The following is an 18,366-nucleotide window of genomic DNA, read 5'->3' as shown; positions in this document are numbered from 1 at the left end:
CAACTTGACCAGGACCAGGACCCGACCTCAACTTGACCAGGACCCGACCTCAACTTGACCAGGACCAGGACCAGACCTGAACTTGACCAGGACCAGGACCAGGACCTCAACTTGACCAGGACCAGGACCCGACCTCAACTTGACCAGGACCAGGACCCGACCTCAACTTGACCAGGACCAGGACCAGACCTGAACTTGACCAGGACCAGGACCCGACCTCAACTTGACCAGGACCAGGACCAGACCTGAACTTGACCAGGACCCGACCTCAACTTGACCAGGACCAGGACCAGACCTGAACTTGACCAGGACCCGACCTGAACTTGACCAGGACCAGGACCAGACCTGAACTTGACCAGGACCAGGACCAGACCTGAACTTGACCAGGACCAGGACCAGACCTCAACTTGACCAGGACCAGGACCCGACCTCAACTTGACCAGGACCAGGACCAGACCTCAACTTGACCAGGACCAGGACCAGACCTGAACTTGACCAGGACCAGGACCCGACCTTAACTTGACCAGGACCAGGACCAGACCTGAACTTGACCAGGACCAGGACCAGACCTGAACTTGACCAGGACTAGACCTGAACTTGACCAGGACCAGGACCAGACCTGAACTTGACCAGGACCAGGACCCGACCTTAACTTGACTAGGACCAGAACCCGACCTTAACTTGACCAGGACCAGGACCCGACCTTAACTTGACCAGGACCAGGACCAGACCTGAACTTGACCAGGACCAGGACCCGACCTTAACTTGACTAGGACCAGAACCCTACCTTAACTTGACCAGGACCAGGACCCGACCTTAACTTGACCAGGACCAGAACCTGACCTTAACATGACTAGGACCCGACCTTAACTTGACCAGGACCCGACCTTAACTTGACTAGGACCCGACCTTAACTTGACTAGGAACCGACCTGTACTTGACCAGGACCCGACCTGAACTTGACCAGGACCAGACCTGAACTTGACCAGAACCCGACCTTAACTTGACCAGGACCAGACCTTAACTTGACCAGCGCCAGACCTGAACTTGACCAGGACCCGACCTTAACTTGACCAGGACCAGGACCAGACCTTAACTTGACCAGGACCAGACCTTAACTTGACCAGGACCATGTCAGAGGAGGTCACAGTCAGCCTGGAGCAGAAGATGAAACAGATGCCTGGACAGAGGGTGAAGGGTCAGAGAGGGTGTCTGAACAGAGGGTGAGGGGTCAGAGAGGGTGACTGGACAGAGGGTGAGGGGCCAGAGAGGGTGTCTGGACAGAGGGTGAGGGGTCAGAGAGGGTGTCTGGACAGAGGGTGTCTGGACAGAGGGTGAGGGGTCAGAGAGGGTGTCTGGACAGAGGGTGAGGGGTCAGAGAGGGTGTCTGGACAGAGGGTGAGGGGCCAGAGAGGGTGTCTGGACAGAGGGTGAGGGGTCAGAGAGGGTGTCTGGACAGAGGGTGTCTGGACAGAGGGTGAGGGGTCAGAGAGGGTGTTTGGACAGATTGTGAGGGGTCAGAGAGGGTGTCTGAACAGAGGGTGAGGGGTCAGAGAGGGAGACACTGGAACTCAAACTAGATGTGCATCTTGGGTATTTTGTGTGCTTTAGGGATAAAGCTTTAAAACGCTCCAACAGACTGTAAATCCCAACTCACACTGTCTCACAGTGACAGCTTCACAGCCAAGCTACCAGGTAAGTAACAAACATCTAACACCCAACATTACTCGTAAACACTGTACAAACCTGTACAGAGAGAGAGAGAGAGAGAGAGAGAGAGAGAGAGAGAGAGAGAGAGAGAGAGAGAGACTGCACGCAGAATTCAGCAAACATATTCTCTATGTACAACGGAAAACACCAAATAATGCACGCAGAGCAGAATTAGGCCGATACCCACTAATTATCCAAATCTAGAGAAGAGCCATTAAATTCTACAACCACCTAAAAGGAAGTGATTCCCAAACCTTCCATAACAAAGCCAACACCTACAGAGAGATGAACCTGGAGAAGAGTCCCCTAAGCAAGCTGGTCCTGGGGCTCTGTTCACAAACACACCCCACATAGCCCCATGACAGCATCACAATTAGATCCAACCAAATGATGAGAAAACAAAAAGATAATTACTTGACACATTGGAAAGAATTAACAAAAAACAGAGCAAACTAGAATGCTACTTGGCCCTAAACAGAGAGTACACAGTGGCAGAATACCTGAGCACTGTGACTGACCCAAACCTAAGGAAAGTTTGGACTATGTACAGACTCAGTGAGCATAGCCTTGCTATTGAGAAAGGCCGCCGTAGTCAGACATGGCTCTCAAGAGAAGACAGGCTATGTGCTCACTGCCCACAAAATGAGGTGGAAACTGAGCTGCACTTCCTAGCCTCCTGCCAAATGTATGACCACATTAGAGACACATATTTCCCTCAGATTACACAGATCCACAAAGAATTTGAAAACAAACCCAATTTTGATAAACTCTCATATCTATTGATATACCACAGTGTGACATCACCGCAGCAAGATTTGTGACCTGTTGCCACGCGAAAAGGTTAACCAGTGAAGAACAAAACACCATTGTAAATACAACCCATATTTATGTTAATTTATTTTCCGTTTTGTACTTAAATTGAATTGAAATTGATTTGAGAGAGAGAGAGAGAGAAATATATTTATTTTGAGTACTTTGTAAGACTCCTTCCCCACTCCAGGCGTCCTAATTTCTACTGAATATTAATTTATAACAGTAGAAAGCTGTTATGTTAATAATCTGTGTTTCTTAGATAGCATCAGTCCATTCATTACACTGTAACTGCACACAGAGCAGAGAAGCGCACGGAAACGGACCTTTATGTAACAGGGGGGAACAGTGGGCCAGTCATCGGTAGGCCTATAGAAGAGGTGACGACAGGTCAGTGTCAACAAGGAAACAATGAGGTAGCATGGCAAATTGAAACAGGTGGGTTGATTTAGAAACATGAAACAGGAGGTTTGTGCTCAAACAGGAAAACAGCTGCTACCAAAAGGCAAAAAATAAGATATTAATTTTCAAAAGTCACAAGTAAAATGTGGTGAATTTTAGTCAAACATATATACTTTTATATTTAGACTCTTGTCTCGGATGTTGCATGGGCTGATGTCTCCTGCTTCTATTAAACAAACTACCCATTCAGAGCCACAAGGACCAGGAAGTGCAACGGCACAAAACGTATTTTCTTTCACTCCTCGACACATCATTACAGGTGTCTGTGTAGGTTACTGTCTATTGGGGGTTGGCTGTTCAGTTCAGTGTGTGTGTGGCTTTGAGAGAAAGATAAGCCCAGTGTTGTTGTGTTTACCAGGGTTGTGCTAATGACACCAGCTCGTGTCTGTGAATCTGCCCGGGAGTCGCGCGGGGATCCGAGAGTCTCTGGAGTCTAAACTAAACTGAAAGACCGGAGGAGGAGCAGTCCCACTGTCTGAGTGAGTCTCTCTCTCTCTGTCTCTGTGTGTGTGTGTGTCTCTGTCTCTGTCTCTGTGTGTGTCTCTGTGTGTGTCTCTGTGTGTGTGTGTATGTGTGTGTGTGTGTCAGAGAGAGAACTGGAGTGCGTGTGGCTCAGGTCGCAGAGGGGAGTGTGTCTGCGCAAGCGTTTAAGCACCATGGACAGCAACCGGGAGCCAGTCTCGTTAACAACGAACCAGCGGGAAGTTTAGAGCAGCCCGCTCTCCTCTCCGTGTTGACCGGAGGAGCTCCCGTTGTCAGCGACAGAGACGACTCACTTTTGGATTTGGAAATAATGATCTAGTCTTTGTTCATGCAGGTTAGTGTCTGATAAAAAAAAAATATAGCTAAATACAAAAAAAATGAAAATCTACTCGACATCATGATCTCCTGTACAGAACTTTCCTCAGCACCGGGACATGGACTAACATCACGCCACCCGCCAAGGGCCGACAGGCGGACACCGGCTCCTCCAGGCTCGGGTTGCTAGTTGGCACAGAAACATGACATTTTTTGAAACGGGATGAAACAGGGAGGTACCTGAACTTATCCATTTCAGTTAATCTTTATTTAATCACAGTAGTGACTGTTATCTGGGGAGTAGCTTAAGAAACGCTAGTTTTCGTTTCTAAACGTTTTGCTGCCGACCCTCCTGACTGAGGCCAACCTAGGAGGACAGACCGGCTGGTCTCCAGGAGGATGCCCGGGCAGGATGTGCTCCAGCCGGAAGATCCTGTGGAGCCTGCTGCTGCTGTCAGTGTTGGAGGTGGGTCTGGGGGTGACCAGTATTGTCCTGGGAGCCGTGGGGCTCAGCCGGGTCAGGGAGGAACACAAGCTGCAGCAAGGAGACGCTTCTCCCATCTGGAGCGGCATGTGTGTACGTGGAACTTTTAGTTTACCATCTTCCTGTGTGTGTGTGTGTGTGTGTGTGTGTGTGTGTGTGTGTGTCTGTGTGTGTGTGTGTGTGTGTGTGTGTGTGTGTGTGTGTGTGTGTGTGTGTGTGTGTGTGTGTGTGTGTGTGTGTGTGTGTGTGTGTGTGTGTGTGTGTGTGTGTGTGTGTGTCTGTCTGTGTGTCTGTGTGTGTGTGTGTGTGTGTGTGTGTCTGTCTGTGTGTCTGTGTGTGTGTGTCTGTCTGTGTGTCTGTGTGTGTGTGTGTGTGTGTGTGTGTGTGTGTGTGTGTGTGTGTGTGTGTGTGTGTGTGTGTGTCTGTGTGTGTGTGTGTGTGTGTGTGTGTGTGTGTGTGTGTGTGTGTGTGTGTGTGTGCATGCTCGTGTGTTGGGTGTGAATTTAAAAAACTTTAAGTATTCATTTCCATGTTGGCTCTATGCCTGGAAATGCCCTTGTCTGGAGCAAAGATTGACAATTTCAAACTCAAATTTCAAAAAAAGTGTTTACAATTTTTAAAAGGAACTAGCAATAATTGTCATTAACTGAAAAGGGATTAGATGTAGATGCAATAGCCCTCTGTGACTTTAAATAATATGTTTCTTAAAACTGTAATTCCTTAAAGATGTGTCCGGAGATTTGGTCAAGTCGTTCAGATTTGTCTAAATCCTAAATGAATCGGGCATGAGTAGGGTCAGCTACGCCATAAGGACCCCTTCTTCAGTTACCCATTAGTGCAACAAGACCACTCATGCTCTAGAAAATGCTCTACTTATGATAGATTTAAACAAACAGTATTGGAATCACCATGGCAACAAGCATAAACCGTCAACTCCACCTGGCTCGACTGAGGGACCTTACAGATTGTATGTGTGGGGTAAAGAGATGAGGTAGTCATTCAAAAATCATGTTAAACACTATGATGGTACACAGTGAGTTCATGCAACTTATTATGTGACTTGTTAAGCAAATGTTTACTCCTGAACGTATTTAGGCTTTCCATAAGAAAGGGGTTGAATACTTATTGACTCAAGACATTTCAGCTTTTCATTTTTAATTAATTGGTGAAAACATAATTCCACTTTGACATTATCGGATATCGGGTGTAGAGGCCAGTGACACAAATGTTCAATTTAATCCATTTTAAATTCATCAAGAGGTGTGAATGCTTTCCGAGGGCTCTGTATGTTCTACATCTAGAAAAACATGCCACGATGGTAACGAAATTAGCCCTGGAGCCTTGAATAGTTCAAAGATTTTTTATAACATATTTGAATAATCTAACGTTAGAATTAAATAATCAATGCCTTTAAAAACGTAATTGTACAAATAAAATGCCTTTTATAGTGTGTGACAAGAGTAAATCCCTAAATCCAGTAACTTCCATTTTATGAAATCAAAATAATCAAAAATGAGGCAGTTGCTACTTCACATGGTATGATAGCTGATACATTTGTCTGTCAAAATATACAATGTTGTTGAAATTACGAAAAACATTTGTAAAAACTTTTTTAAAAGTGAGATCTCCCGCTCTCTACATCTGTCTCCTCTTCGGATGACTTTTCCGCGCTCCCACCAATGAAATCCGGTTTGGATTCGGATCTGATTGGGTTCTGTTCTTTCTCTCTCAGTTTCTAATCTGTGGGATGTGTGGAGTGCTCTGTTCCAAGAAGAGGACTGGACTCATCGTGAGTACATACACACACACACACGCTCACACACACACACATGCACACACACACACGCTCACACGCTCGCACACACACTCTCTCTTACCTTCCTGTCTGAAGTTGCTCTCGCTCCCCAAAGGGGCTTTATTGACATGGGAAACATATGTTTACATTGCCAAAGCAAGTGAAATAGATAATAAACAACATCAACATAAAGGTATAATTCTTTGTGTGCTCTAGGACAACGGTGTCTAGATAGAATTTGTATTTGTTGTCCTGGCAACTGGACCTTTTATGGAACACCATTATTTTTGTCTTACTGAGATTTACTGTCAGGCCCAGGTCTGTCAGGGCCCAGATCTGTCAGGGCCCAGGTCTGTCAGGACCCAGGACTGTCAGGGCCCAGGTCTGTCAGGGCCCAGGTCTGTCAGGGCCCAGGTCTGTCAGGGCCCAGATCTGTCAGGGCCCAGGTCTGTCAGGGCCCAGGTCTGTCAGGGCCCAGGTCTGTCAGGACCCAGGACTGTCAGGGCCCAGGTCTGTCAGGGCCCAGGTCTGTCAGGGCCCAGGTCTGTCAGGGCCCAGGTCTGTCAGGGTCCAGGTCTGTCAGGGCCCAGGTCTGTCAGGGCCCAGGTCTGTCAGGGCCCAGGTCTGTCAGGGCCCAGGTCTGTCAGGGTCCAGGTCTGTCAGGGCCCAGGTCTGTCAGGGCCCAGGTCTGTCAGGGCCCAGGTCTGTCAGGACCCAGGACTGTCAGGGCCCAGGTCTGTCAGGGCCCAGATCTGTCAGGGCCCAGGTCTGTCAGGGCCCAGGTCTGTCAGGGCCCAGATCTGTCAGGGCCCAGGTCTGTCAGGGCCCAGGTCTGTCAGGACCCAGGTCTGTCAGGGCCCAGGTCTGTCAGGGCCCAGGTCTGTCAGGGCCCAGGTCTGTCAGGGCCCAGATCTGTGCAGATTCTATGCAGAAGATCTAGGTGCTGCTGTAGGCATTGATTTTATGTCATATGTTTATCCCCCAACACCGCTTTCCATCCATTTGTAAAGCAGACTGTCATTCCAAATTGAGTCAAAAGCTTTTTTGAAATCAACAAAGCATGTTTTGGTTGGTTTGTTTGTCAATTAGGGTGTGCAAGGTGTATATGTGGTCTGTCGTACGATATTTTGGAAGCCAATTTGACATTTGCTCAGGACGTTGTTTTCACAGAGGAAATGTTGGACTCTACTGTTGATGATACTGCAGAGGATACAGAGGATACAGAGGTTACTGTTGACGCAGGTTCCACTGTAATTATCGGGGTCAGATTTCTCTCTACTTCTGTGGATTGATTGATCAGACCTTGGTTCGAAACACTGGGGAAGATGCCAGAGCTGAGGATAATGTTGAAATATTCAAGAAAAGCTCATTTTAATTTGTGGTTTGTATATTTGATCATTTTGATTAGTAGGTCAACAACACCACAGGCCTTTTTGTGTTGAAGGGAGATTGGAGAAGTGGTTTATCCATGCATCTCCGTTTTGGGATAGATAACTCTTCATGTTGTTTGTTTAGTGTTTCCCAGAAGTGGTTAGATTCTACGGATTCTTCAATCACATTGAGCTGATTTCTGACATGCTGTTCTTTCCTCGTAGTGTATATCTGTATTGTTTTAGTGATTCCCCATAGTGAAGGTTATCATTTTCTGGGTCTCTGTGTGTTTGGTTGTGTAACGCAGATGCTGGGAGACGAGAAGCAAGTACGGGGGTGTGGCTTTAATAATAAATAAACATGAAAACAAAACACAAACGGCGTCTGGACATAAGAACAGGAACATAACAACAAGGCTGACAGGGGAACGAACCCGAGGGACAGATAGAGGGATGGAAATAATTGAAGTGATGCAGTCCAGGTGAGTCTCATGAGTCGCAGGTGCGCGTAACGATGGTGACAGGTGCGTGCAATAATCACCACACTGGCGACGTGCGCCAGAGAGGGGGAGCGTGAGTAAACGTGACAGGTTGGATATTCTCGAAATCTTTCAATGGTTTTTGCTTTCATCATTAAACCATTTCTCATTGTTGTTCATTTTCTTAGGTTTTTTAAATATATTTTTAAAATTCTTGGTAGTTACAATCTTGTCTCATTGCTGCAACGCCCGTACGGACTCGGGAGAGGTGAAGGTCGAGAGCCGTGCGTCCTCTGAAACACAACCCAGCCAAGCCACACTGCTTCTTGGCACAATGCCCACTTAACCCGAAAGCCAGCCTCACCAATGTGGTGGAGTAAACACTGTACACCTGGTGACCGTGTCAGCGTGCACTGCACACAGCCCACAACAGGAGTTGCTAGTGTGTGATGGCACAAGGGCATCCCTGCCGGCCAAACCCGGATGACACTGGGACAATTGTGTGCCGCCCCATGGGTCTCCCTGTCGCGACAGAGCCTGGACTCGAACCCAGAATCTCCAGTGGCACAGCTTTAGGGGGGGCTTTAGACCCCTGAGACAGAGCCTGGACTCTAACCCAGAATCTCCAGTGGCACAGCTTTAGGTGGGGCTTTAGACCCCTGAGACAGAGCCTGGACTCTAACCCAGAATCTCCAGTGGCACAGCTTTAGGTGGGGCTTTAGACCCCTGAGACAGAGCCTGGACTCTAACCCAGAATCTCCAGTGGCACAGCTTTAGGGGGGGCTTTAGACCCCTGAGACAGAGCCTGGACTCTAACCCAGAATCTCCAGTGGCACAGCTTTAGGGGGGGCTTTAGACCCCTGAGACAGAGCCTGGACTCTAACCCAGAATCTCCAGTGGCACAGCTTTAGGTGGGGCTTTAGACCCCTGAGACAGAGCCTGGACTCTAACCCAGAATCTCCAGTGGCACAGCTTTAGGTGGGGCTTTAGACCCCTGAGACAGAGCCTGGACTCTAACCCAGAATCTCTAGTGGCACAGCTTTAGGTGGGGCTTTAGACCCCTGAGACAGAGCCTGGACTCTAACCCAGAATCTCTAGTGGCACAGCTTTAGGGGGGGCTTTAGACCCCTGAGACAGAGCCTGGACTCTAACCCAGAATCTCCAGTGGCACAGCTTTAGGGGGGGCTTTAGACCCCTGAGACAGAGCCTGGACTCGAACCCAGAATCTCTAGTGGCACAGCTTTAGGTGGGGCTTTAGACCCCTGAGACAGAGCCTGGACTCTAACCCAGAATCTCCAGTGGCACAGATTTAGGGGGGGCTTTAGACCCCTGAGACAGAGCCTGGACTCTAACCCAGAATCTCCAGTGGCACAGCTTTAGGTGGGGCTTTAGACCCCTGAGACAGAGCCTGGACTCTAACCCAGAATCTCCAGTGGCACAGCTTTAGGTGGGGCTTTAGACCCCTGAGACAGAGCCTGGACTCTAACCCAGAATCTCTAGTGGCACAGCTTTAGGTGGGGCTTTAGACCCCTGCGCCCCTCAGGAGACCCTTCTTAGGTTTTCTGCTAGAATTTTTTTTACATTTCATACAATATGTTAGCTGATATGTCAAATACTGTATACTGTTCAGGCTTCATACTGCTAAGTTTACACCACTACTGCAGGGAAACATTTTGTCCAGGAAGTTGCCTAGGAGTGATTTATTGTTGGCTAATTGTTTGTTGGTAGATTTCTACACTAACCTCTGTCCATCTATAGCATTTCTTAACAACCAGCAGTTTGTTCAGCTTTGATAACTCATGGTTGAGTATTACTCTGTTCAAGAGTAATACTGTGATCTGACAGGGGTGTTAGTTGGCTGACTGTGAACGCTCTGAGAGACTCTCGATCGGTCAGTGATGAAGTAGTCGACCACTGCCAGGGAATGAGCTGAGGGTGTACCTACTAAAGGAGTATCACCGAAGCCAACCATTGACTATGTACAGACCCAGCGTGCGACAGAGCTGCGGGAGTGGTGACACATTTTCATTGGTTGTTTTGTCGTAGTTTTGTCTAGGGGGGCATATTTTGGGAAGGAATGCTGTCACCTCCAGGAAGGTGCTTGTCCCCCTGTGTGCTGAGAATGTTGGGTTCTTGTCCAGTTCTGGCATTTAGGTCACCACAGACTAGTACATGTCCCTGGGCTGAAAATTATTGATCTACCCCTCTAGGATGGAGAAGCTGTCTTCATTAAAGTATGGGGATTCTAGTGGGGGGATATAGGTAGCACACAGGAGAACATTATTCTCTGTTGAGATTATTTCAAGCCAAATGTAAAATATTCCTGTTTTGACTAATTTAATAGAGTGGATTAGGTCTGCTCTATACCAAATTAGCATATCCCCTGAGTCTCTTCCCTGTTTCACACCTGGTAGTTTGGTGAATGGTACTGCCAGCTCTCTGTAACCTAGTCGGCAATCAGTTGGTCCATTTCTTCAATACCAGGTTTCTTGCAAAATTACAATGTCTGTATTTCTGATTTCTTTGTTGAAGTCTGGGTCCTGCTCTTTAGGCCAAAGGCAGATGACCTCAGACCGTGTATATTCCAGGATGCTTTGTGGTCTATAATGTCCAGTGTTGTTATTCGTGTGGTTTAGGCCCGGACGATTAGGTTTGAGCAAAGCATGCTGAGCATCTGAGGATGGGGCTGTTGCTTGGCTCACGGCCTGGGCGTATGTCTCGCTCTCCCCTTCGCCATCCTCTTCTCTCAGCAGTCAACCCTCTCTCTCCTCTGGCTCTCCATCTCCTATCCTCCCCCAATCTCTGTGTGATAATTAGGTTATGCTAGGTTAGTGTTTCTCTGGAGTCTGATGTGTTTCCAAACAATGGATAATGACTGAAACAGGAGCTCTGATTTTCCATGCGGACATTTACTGAAGGCATGTGTTACATTAGGAAACCTAACGTGTCTATCTACACACACACACACATAAAGGTTGTGGGGGTTCTGAGTGGGACAGGGTACTTAGAGGCTTGTTCACTGTAACTGATCTCCCAGGAAAAGTCAGAAGTGTGTGTGTGTGGATAATTATGCTGAACCTAATTCATTTTGCACGTTTTAAAAACAATGTGTGGAGTCATGTATAGTACTGAACCACAACCCAGTATTTACAGTGTGTTCCATCTCATTTACAGGTATAGAGCAGGAGACTATAAACAGTGTTCCATTTCACCATGTGTTTCTGCTGACAAGGTGGCTATAGTATTTGCAGGAGCAGTCATTTAAGTCTGTATTTATATTGCTTTATTCTTTCTCTTGTTTTTTTCTCTCTCTCCATTTTCCCTCTCTCTCCCTCCCTCTCTCTGTCTGTTTCAATCTCTCTCCCTCTCTCTGTCTGTTTCAATCTATCTCCCTCTCTCTTTCCCTTTCTCTCTTTCTCTCTCTGTCTCTTTCCCTCTCTCTCCCTCCCTCTCTCTGTCTGTTTCAATCTCTCTCCCTCTATCTGTTTCGATCTCTCTCCCTCTCTCTTTCCCTTTCTCTCTTTGTCTCTTTCAATCTCTCTCCCTTCCTCTCTCTGTCTCTTTCAATCTCTCTCCCTCTCTGTCTCTCTCCCTCCCTCTCTCCCTCTCCAGATGATTCTGTTCTCAGCTTGCTGTATCTGTGGTCTGATTGGAGGGATTCTCAACTTCCAGTTCATTAGGGCGTTGTCACGACGACCAGACTCTCTTCGTTCCCTACACCTAGCAGCCATGACTATTGCCTGCCTGGGTTTGCAACGCTATGAAACACTAGAAAACACTTTGAAACACAGTTAAACATTATATTACATTACATGACACTATTATCAACTCATTCCAACTCCAGGTAGTTGAGGTGTGCGACGCTGACCCAATACCTCCTCTAACCTGCATGAAAACGTCTCTGTCTGTATATGAAAAGGTAACATTCAGATTCTGGCATCATTAAATTCAATTAGTCATCTCCCTCTCTCCCGTAGGTATCTCTTCCTGTACTCTCTCAACCTGGTTGACCTGTCGTCTGGCCAATTCAGAGCAACAGAGGATGTTTCTGGAGAGAGAACACTCACTGCATCACTCACACGAGATGGCTGAGAAGGATTCATACACACACGGATCTTTCGTAAGAAACAAAACACACACTCCCAAGCTTGGACAGCAATCATACATTACTCTTAATTGCTCCTCAGTGACAATCCACAGCTGAGTGATACTAACGTGTGTGTGTGTGTGTGTGTGTTTCCAACAGGAGATCCTTGACAACTCCAGCAATGGGATTCCCCAGATCTCCTACAATGCTAACACCACATCTCCTTAACAATGGACACACCTTGTTGCCCTTGACAACTGGCACATCTTGTAACCCTGACAATGGAACCGCCTTGTTGCTCTGACAATGGACACAACTTGTTGCCCTGATGATGTACACACCTTGTTGCCCTGATGATGGACACAACTTGTTGCCCTGACAACGGAGTGACATCGTGTAACAGAGCTGAGCAGCATTATTACACAGCTGTGTGTAGAGAACTTCAACACAGATGGAAGAAGTTTCCCAAAATAAAACAACAATGAATGCTATTCTTGGACAAGTTGTTACGAGTTCTGATAGTCCCAATACACAGAGTCACATGACATATGCCCTCACAGACAGGAGGGACAGACAGCCAATCAGACATTTCAAACTAATGATCACAAAACACGCATGCAATTTATTATAAATCTCTCTCTCCCTCTCTCCCTTACATTCTTCTCTCTCTCTCTCTCTCCCATTCTTCTCTCTCCCCCTGGTTCTGGCTATATGAATGTAGGTGTATGAAGGAACAGTGCTTTAGCGATCTCATGCAAAGCAGAATATGGAATTCTTTAAAGTATCAGACATACAACCAACAATGCACACTGTAGAGCTGCTGTGGGTAACCCTCCTCCTGTAGAGCTGCTGTGGGTAACCCTCCTCTTGTAAAACTGCTGTGGGTAACCCTACTCCTGTAGAGCTGCTGTGGGTAACCCTCCTCCTGTAGAGCTGCTGTGGGTAACCCTCCTCCTGTAGAGCTGCTGTGGGTAACCCTCCTCTTGTAAAACTGCTGTGGGTAACCCTACTCCTGTAGAGCTGCTGTGGGTAACCCTCCTCCTGTAGAGCTGCTGTGGGTAACCCTCCTCCTGTAGAGCTGCTGTGGGTAACCCTCCTCTTGTAAAACTGCTGTGGGTAACCCTACTCCTGTAGAACTGCTGTGGGTAACCCTCCTCCTGTAGAGCTGCTGTGGGTAACCCTCCTCCTGTAGAGCTGCTGTGGGTAACCCTTCTCCTGTAGAGCTGCTGTGGGTAACCCTTCTCCTGTAGAGCTGCTGTGGGTAACCCTCCTCCTGTAGAGCTGCTGTGGGTAACCCTCCTCTTGTAAAACTGCTGTGGGTAACCCTACTCCTGTAGAACTGCTGTGGGTAACCCTCCTCCTGTAGAGCTGCTGTGGGTAACCGTCCTCCTGTAGAACTGCTGTGGGTAACCCTCCTCCTGTAGAGCTGCTGTGGATAACCCTCCTATTGTAGAACTGCTGTGGGTAACCCTCCTCCTGTAGAACTGCTGTGGGTAACCCTCCTCTTGTAGAGCTGATGTGGGTAGAGCTGCTGTTGTTAACCCTCCTTTTGTAGAGCTGCTGTGGGTAGAGCTGCTGTGGGTAACCCTCCTCCTGTAGAGCTGCTGTGGGTAACCCTCCTCCTGTAGAGCTTCTGTGGGTAGAACTGCTGTGGGTAACCCTCCTCCTGTAGAACTGCTGTGGGTAACCCTCCTCCTGGAGAGCTGCTGTGGGTAACCCTCCTGTAGAGCTGCTGTGGGTAACCCTCCTGTAGAGCTGCTGTGGGTAACCCTCCTCCTGGAGAGCTGCTTTTCTCCAGCAGTGCTCTAACCAGATCCTGAAGCAGAAGCCTACACACCCAGTAATTCTCCAGGAGGCAGGTTAGCTTCCACTCCTGCTGTATATTCATGCTTGTACTGTGTATCAGGAAAACAATCATTATGGAGTTACAATATTTTTCTATAGGCTTCTTATAACATTGAAATAAAACTATGGAAACGCTAGATGGTGGTGTAGATTTGATAGACAGTTCCTGGGACAGCTGAGAGAAACTACTGGTTGCCGTACGCACACTGACCTCAGGCATCCATCTTGATATCTTACGAGAGGAGACATGCTCTCTGCTGGGGGAACTATTGCTGTGGGAGTAACGGAGATTGATCTCATATATGCCTGTGTGTGTGCCTGTCAATTGTGCTTTTAATCAAAGGGCTTCTCAATTGGTCCCCTGAAATCTGACTTAGTTAACCCTATTCACACACATCTGTCACGAAGGTCAACACAGTTAGTAACCAGACTACTTAGTTAACCTTATTGATCTGTCACTATTCTTTACTATAGACAGGAGAAACACAGCAACCAGAGTCTGTTACAGTAACTAACCAAGGTAAGACTGTGTGTGTTTGTTGACAGGGACAGCGCCAACAGATTCAGCAAGGGGCTCTTTCGCTGACTAAGGAGAGCTGCGTTACTATTTATCACCGTGACAACAACATACACCCCCAGAAGAACGCCAACACCTGCTCTAGTGTGTGTGTGTGTGTGTGTGTGTGTGTGTGTGTGGTTCCGAACACAGGCGCCCAGAGCTGAATCAGACAAAACACTTGAGTGTGGGGTCTCTGACCCGCTGTATGATAGATAGTTTAGTTTGAGTTAAGTTGGGTCTCTGTCCCTTTCCCTCTTGTTGTGGATATCAAGTGATCTGGAGCAGTGCTTGTAATAGTTTTCTATTGGTTTATCATACTAAACTTGGAACTAAACTTAAAAAAGGGATTGGGACCAACATCAGATTAGGAACAGACAGCCAGATTAGGAACAGACAGCCAGATTAGGAACAGACAGCCAGATTAGGAACAGACAGCCAGATTGGGAACAGACAGCCAGATTAGGAACAGACAGCCAGATTGGGAACAGACAGCCAGATTGGGAACAGACAGCCAGATTGGGAACAGACAGCCAGATTAGGAACAGACAGCCAGATTAGGAACAGACAGCCAGATTAGGAACAGACAGCCAGATTAGGAACAGACAGCCAGATTGGGAACAGACAGCCAGATTAGGAACAGACAGCCAGATTAGGAACAGACAGCCAGATTAGGAACAGACAGCCAAATTAGGAACAGACAGCCAGATTAGGAACAGACAGCCAGATTGGGAACAGACAGCCAAATTAGGAACAGACAGCCAGATTAGGAATGCTAGACAGCCATTTTCAAGTCTTGTACCAAACATTAGGAACACATTCCTAATATTTAGCTTGGTACCTACTACCATATCCTGTTCAAAGGTACCTACTACCATATCCTGTTCAAAGGCACCTACTACCATATCCTGTTCAAAAGGCACCTACTACCATATCCTGTTCAAAGGCACCTACTACCATATCCTGTTTAAAGGTACCTACTACCATATCCTGTTTAAAGGCACCTACTACCATATCCTGTTTAAAGGCACCTACTACCATATCCTGTTCAAAGGCACCTACTACCATATCCTGTTTAAAGGTACCTACTACCATATCCTGTTCAAAGGCCCCTACTACCATATCCTGTTTAAAGGTACCTACTACCATATCCTGTTCAAAAGGCACCTACTACCATATCCTGTTCAAAAGGCACCTACTACCATATCCTGTTCAAAAGGCACCTACTACCATATCCTGTTCAAAGGCACCTACTACCATATCCTGTTCAAAGGTACCTACTACCATATCCTGTTCAAAGGCACCTACTACCATATCCTGTTTAAAGGTACCTACTACCATATCCTGTTTAAAGGTACCTACTACCTACCATACCCTGTTCAAAGGTACCTACTACCATATCCTGTTCAAAAGGCACCTACTACCATATCCTGTTCAAAGGTACCTACTACCATATCCTGTTCAAAGGTACCTACTACCATATCCTGTTCAAAGGTACCTACTACCATATCCTGTTTAAAGGTACCTACTACCATATCCTGTTTAAAGGCACCTACTACCATATCCTGTTTAAAGGCACCTACTACCATATCCTGTTTAAAGGTACCTACTACCATATCCTGTTCAAAGGCACCTACTACCAAAATCCTTCTATAACCGGTTTTCTCCCCTTCATCTACACTAATTGAAGTGGATTTAACAAGTGACATCAATAAGGGGTCATAGCTTTCACCTGGATTCACCTGGTCAGTCTGTCATGGAAAGAGCTGGTGTTAATGTGTTGTACAGTGCCTTTGGAAAGTATTCAGACCCCTTGATTTTTTTCCCACATTTTGTTACATTACAGCCTTATTCTAAAATGTATCCAAATGTTTTATTTTTTATCCTCAATCCACACACAATACAATCATTTTAAATAAGTAATTCAGACCCTTTTGATATGAGACTCAAAATTGAGTTCAGGTGCATCCCGTTTACATTGATCGTCCGTGAGATGTTTCTACAACTTGATTGGTAAATTCAATTGATTTGGACATCAGAAAGGCACACACACCTGTCTGTATAAAGTCCCACGCTGGTCACACTAACAGAGCTCCAGAGTTCCGCTGTGGAGATGGGAGAACCTTCCAGAAGGACAACCATCTCTGCAGCCCTCCAGCAATCAGGCCTTTATGGTAGCGTGACCAGACAGAAAAGGCACATGACAGCCCACTTGGAGTTAGCCAAAATACACCTAAAGGACTCAGACCATGAGAAACAAGATTCTCTGCTCTGATGAAACCAAGATGGAACTCTTTGGCCTGAATGCCAAGCGTCAAGTCTGGAGGAAACCTGGCACCATTCTTACGGTGAAGCATGGTGGTGACAGCATCCTTACGGTGAAGCATGGTGTTGACTACTCAGGATCAAGCGAAACATGAATGGAGAAAAGTAGAGAGATATCCTTGATGAAAACCTGCTCCTGAGTGCTCAGGACCTCAGACTGGGGCGAAGCTTCCAACAGGAAAATGACCCTAAGCACACAGCCAAGACAATGCAGGAGGGGCTTCAGAAAAAGTATCTGATTGTGCTTGAGTGGCCCAGCCAGAGCCAGGACTTGAACCTGATTAAACATCTCTGGAGACCTGAAAATAGCTGTGCAGCGACACTTGTCTATATTCCATTCACAACTGCAGTGACAACACCTGTTCAATGAATGGGGGAACACCCTGAACTTTAGGGAGGAGGAGTAGGTATAACTTTAGGGGGTAGGAGTAGGTATAACTTTAGGGGGGAGGAGTAGGTATAACTTTAGGGGGGAGGAGTAGGTATAACTTTAGGGGGTAGGAGTAGGTATAACTTTAGGGGGTAGGAGTAGGTATAACTTTAGGGGGGAGGAGTAGGTATAACTTTAGGGGGTAGGAGTAGGTATAACTTTAGGGGGGAGGAGTAGGTATAACTTTAGGGGGGAGGAGTAGGTATAACTTTAGGGGGTAGGAGTAGGTATAACTTTAGGGGGGAGGAGTAGGTATAACTTTAGGGGGGAGGAGTGGGTATAACTTTAGGGGGTAGGAGTAGGTATAACTTTAGGGGGGAGGAGTAGGTATAACTTTAGGGGGGAGGAGTAGGTATAACTTTAGGGGGTAGGAGTAGGTATAACTTTAGGGGGGAGGAGTAGGTATAACTTTAGGGGGGAGGAGTAGGTATAACTTTAGGGGGTAGGAGTAGGTATAACTTTAGGGGGGAGGAGTAGGTATAACTTTAGGGGGGAGGAGTAGGTATAACTTTAGGGGGGAGGAGTAGGTATAACTTTAGGGGGGAGGAGTAGGTATAACTTTAGGGGGTAGGAGTAGGTATAGACTTTAGGGGGTAGGAGTAGGTATAACTTTAGGGGGTAGGAGTAGGTATAACTTTAGGGGGTAGGAGTAGGTATAACTTTAGGGGGTAGGAGTAGGTATAGACTTTAGGGGGTAGGAGTAGGTATAACTTTAGGGGGGATGAGTAGGTATAACTTTAGGGGGGAGGAGTAGGTATAACTTTAGGGGGGAGGAGTAGGTATAACTTTAGGGGGGAGGAGTAGGTATAACTTTAGGGGGGAGGAGTAGGTATAACTTTAGGGGGGAGGAGTAGGTATAGACTTTATAGATTATGAACTACACACAAAATATATTTTAATGTATAGATTGAATGAAGTCTCTTCTCTGAGTTGGGGTTAGACAGGGTATTGTGTGTGTGTTCGTCTGCCTCCATGCATGATGGGTGCAATCATTTTTTACATTTGGGCTCCCGAGCAGAGTCACTGCAGTCCCTGGTTCGATTCCAGGCTGTATCACAACCATCCGTGATTGGGAGTCCCATAGGGTGGTGTACAATTGGCCCGGCATCATTAGGGTTTGGCCGTCATTGTAAATAAGAATTGGTTCTTAACGGACTTGCCTGGTTAATTAAAATGTTAGTTCGCCCAGTGCTACAGGCGGGCAGAGATTTCACT

At 46.9% G+C, this 18,366-nt stretch overlaps 1 protein-coding gene across 1 annotated transcript; it reads left to right on the top strand.

Annotated features, from left to right (window-relative positions):
• Positions 1 to 3,220: 3,220 nt before the first annotated feature.
• Positions 3,221 to 12,486, top strand: LOC110487911 (transmembrane protein 196). The gene is made up of 5 exons (XM_021559828.2): positions 3,221 to 4,357; positions 5,997 to 6,053; positions 11,521 to 11,656; positions 11,886 to 12,028; positions 12,155 to 12,486. The coding sequence occupies exons 1-5, from the start codon at positions 4,193 to 4,195 to the stop codon at positions 12,221 to 12,223; spliced, it is 570 nt and encodes a 189-aa protein (XP_021415503.1). The 5' UTR covers positions 3,221 to 4,192; the 3' UTR covers positions 12,224 to 12,486.
• The last annotated feature ends 5,880 nt before the right edge of the window (positions 12,487 to 18,366 follow it).

Source organism: Oncorhynchus mykiss, chromosome 32 (genome assembly GCF_013265735.2).
Source record: "Oncorhynchus mykiss isolate Arlee chromosome 32, USDA_OmykA_1.1, whole genome shotgun sequence".
Lineage (NCBI taxonomy): Eukaryota > Metazoa > Chordata > Actinopteri > Salmoniformes > Salmonidae > Oncorhynchus > Oncorhynchus mykiss.
This window is presented reverse-complemented; position numbering and strand designations above follow the sequence as displayed.

Coding starts and splice junctions, on each gene's coding strand:
- LOC110487911 (XM_021559828.2), top strand. CDS start 4,193: ATGTGCTCCAGCCGGAAGATCCTGTGGAGCCTGCTGCTGCTGTCAGTG. Junction 4,358..5,996: donor CCATCTGGAGCGGCATGTGT/GTACGTGGAACT, acceptor TTTCTCTCTCAG/TTTCTAATCTGTGGGATGTG. Junction 11,657..11,885: donor CATGACTATTGCCTGCCTGG/GTTTGCAACGCT, acceptor TCTCTCCCGTAG/GTATCTCTTCCTGTACTCTC.